The sequence below is a fragment of the Olea europaea genome, unplaced genomic scaffold (assembly GCF_002742605.1).
Source record: "Olea europaea var. sylvestris unplaced genomic scaffold, O_europaea_v1 scaffold12995, whole genome shotgun sequence".
Lineage (NCBI taxonomy): Eukaryota > Viridiplantae > Streptophyta > Magnoliopsida > Lamiales > Oleaceae > Olea > Olea europaea.
In genome coordinates, this window is record NW_019230460.1 from 1 (window position 1) to 3,143 (window position 3,143).

The 3,143-nt window shown below is 36.0% G+C and overlaps 1 protein-coding gene across 1 annotated transcript; it reads left to right on the forward strand.

Annotated features, from left to right (window-relative positions):
* Window positions 1–593: 593 nt before the first annotated feature.
* On the forward strand, window positions 594–2,662 carry LOC111374818 (60S acidic ribosomal protein P2B-like). Its single transcript, XM_022997556.1, has 4 exons — window positions 594–746; window positions 925–1,014; window positions 2,045–2,274; window positions 2,388–2,662. Exons 2-4 carry the CDS (start codon window positions 927–929, stop codon window positions 2,412–2,414), a joined length of 345 nt encoding a protein of 114 aa, XP_022853324.1. The 5' UTR covers window positions 594–746; window positions 925–926; the 3' UTR covers window positions 2,415–2,662.
* Window positions 2,663–3,143: the final 481 nt, after the last annotated feature.

Genomic DNA, 3,143 nt, shown 5'->3' on the forward strand with positions numbered 1-3,143 from the left:
AAGGAAATAAATAAATAAGTAATTTTAAAAAAAAAATGGGCCTAGAAAATTGTCGGCCCAGAAAACTGGGCCGTCTGGGCGCCCAGGCGGCCCAGTCGGCCCAGTCAACTGGGCCGTCTGGGTCATCTGGGCATGCCTAAACGGCCCAGTCAGCTGGGCTAACCGTCTCCTTTGTGGAGATCGCCGGAAAACTCCATTTTCGTCGATCTCCACTCCATTTTCCTCTTCCCAAACTATTATCCTTACCCAAAAATCATGCATTTTTCAAAAAATCAACACATTTATACAAAATCATATTTTTTTTCTTCCAAATATCAACATAAAAACATTAAATATGGATCGTTTATTTTCCCTTTTTTATCAGTGCTACAGTATTTTTTCTCTTTCCTTACTACCTTCTCTTTCTTCTTTAAATAGTAAGGGTAAATTTGGATTTCTCTTGATTTTCAATATTTTAAACATTTTTGCTTTTTTTCTTTTTTTTTTAATTGGTCAAAGGCCACTTTGAAAAAATGGACGGGTCAACCGGCTATTGGCCACTATTCTCTCCCATTTTCACCCCCAACCCACAAGCCCAAGGGCAATACCGGAAACAAAACTAAATCCCAAATCCCTAGGTATAAATTGCCATCTGCTATCGGAGCGTAGCGCCGAAGATCAAGTGTTCATCAACTCTGCCATCATAAACCCAGGAGCAGAGCTTGCCGAATTTCGGATCCATTAGTCTTCGCACTTCGAATTATAAGGTGGGTTTCCACATATGAATTCCCTCATTTATCTTTAACCGTAAACGCACATATTGGTTTTTGTTTTTTAATTTTTTTGCATCTATATTTCTGGATTTTCCAACGTACTTATTGGGAATTAGGTTTGCAAATGTTTGGGTTCGTGAATTACTTTTGTACAATTTTTTTTCTTGAATAGAAATGAAGATTATCGCGGCTTACTTGTTGGCTTGTTTGGGTGGCAACACCTCCCCCACCGCCGATGACTTGAAGGATATCCTTGCCTCAGGTTCTCCTCTCTACACACTTATATGCTTTGTCTCTGATGATTGTATTCTAGGCAGTTACTTGAAATTTTATATGATTTTCTTAGTGTAAATTTATACGTTCACAACTAATATGGTGAAATGATGCTAGATTCTTCGAATTTAGTTCTTGTTGCTGTCTTTTTATCTGTTGGATACTTGGAATTTGATTACGTTGCTTATGTATCTTAATTATAGTTCTGTGCTTAAGTCCAATGTTTTAACTTTAAAAGTTGTGTGTTAAATTACTTTGAAAGTTTGGCAACATGGAATTAGTGACAAAATTAAAGATTCCAATCTGAATTATTGTCCACTCAATTCGAAGAATCTGAATTCTGAATTGAAGCTGGCTTGGGCAAGGATAATTGACAATTAGAGATTCCTTGTTTACATTAAGTCTCGAAATCTTGTTTTACATAGTACTTAGACATTATATGTTCCAGCACCAAGTGAAAGAAATATGCATGGATTACTGTGTGCTGATGTGAATTGCTTATAATATGTGATATAGAAAGAATGTAGGTGCCATTGCTTAAAAAAAAATAAAAAAATAAAAATGAATGTAGGTTCCATTGGTGATTATGTGGCTTCAAACCTTGTAAAGATATTTGTGCTAGAGTTGTTTACGTGTCTTTTGTGGTTGGTGGATGTCCTCATGTTTTTGATAAATGGTTTAGTTTTAATTGACCTGCTGGTAAACGCATGCTAATTTGAATTTATTGTTTCTGGAGTGGCAGTTTAAGCTTCTAAAAGCGTAAAGTGTGACTAAGCAGCAAGGTCAAACTTCAAGCTTTTACATGCCTAAGCGGGCCTGGATGAAACCTAGGCATAAAAAAGTGTATAGCGTGGCTAGGCGTTTTAGAACATTTGTTTTAACTATATTGAGAACTGACATTTGATTTGTCTGTTTGCCTTTTTTGCATCAGTCTGTTATGAACTGATATTGTTGGAATTTGTTGCTGGTCTGAGCTTATCTAGCTATGGTCATTAATTGGTTCGAATTTTTTGGTTCAGTTGGAGCCGAGGCTGATGATGAGAGAATTGAATTGCTCTTATCTCAAGTTAAGGGCAAAGATATAACTGAACTGATTGCCGCTGGAAGAGAGAAGTTGGCTTCAGTCCCATCAGGTGGTGGTGCAGTCGCTGTTGCTGCACCTGCTGCTGGTGCAGGTGGCGGCGCTGCACCTGCTGCTGCTGAAACAAAGAAAGAAGAGAAAGTTGAAGAGAAAGAAGAGTCTGATGATGTAAGTTTTATGTCATATCAAGAAATTTACTCTCTTGATTATTAATATAAAGCTTAATAAAATTGGATGAATTAATCTGTTGTTATAACTGGTCTATTTGGGTTTTCTTTCAGGATATGGGCTTCAGTCTGTTTGACTAAGAACAGCAACATTTGTCCTTTAGTACGAAACAGTTCTGCAACTTACCATCATCAAGTTTATTATAGAAGATCTTTCATCTGTTTATGTTTTTGTCATGAACTTATAGTTTTGGGTTTCAGAATTTTCTTTGCTAAACAAGTTGAATAAGACATCGAAGATATAATGTTCTTAATTTGGAGTTTCATTTTCTTGTACTTTGTGGAATTTAACTTTTTATCTAATTATGGTTTCGGTGTGCTATAATCCATATGATTTAAGTCTTGTTGCCTTGGCTTTTGATGGTAAGCAATGTAACATTTCTGTAAATATAATCTCTTCTGTGAGCAGAAATTTATATGAAGTAGGTGGATTATATAAACACTCTTAGTGAAGCCCACGCTACCGCGTGGACTGGTGCTAAGCAGCACTACTCATCCATCTAACATTTGTTACTTCAAAGCTCATTAGCAAGAACCGTTTTAGGAGTATTTTGCAGCATTCTTTGGGATTCAACATGCATTTTATGGAGGATTCCTTTTGAATGTGGTTTCAAACTTGGACATACTTAGTTTTGTTAATATAGATCATATTCGAGCAATTATATGTACTATGATTTCTATGGACTGAATGGAGTGATGCTAAATATGGTCAGACATAAAAAAAACGACAGATTTATTTGGTGAATCTGTAAATACATCTTGTGCATATGGGAAGTTTGTTAAAATAAAGTTGATGTAGAATTAGCTTCT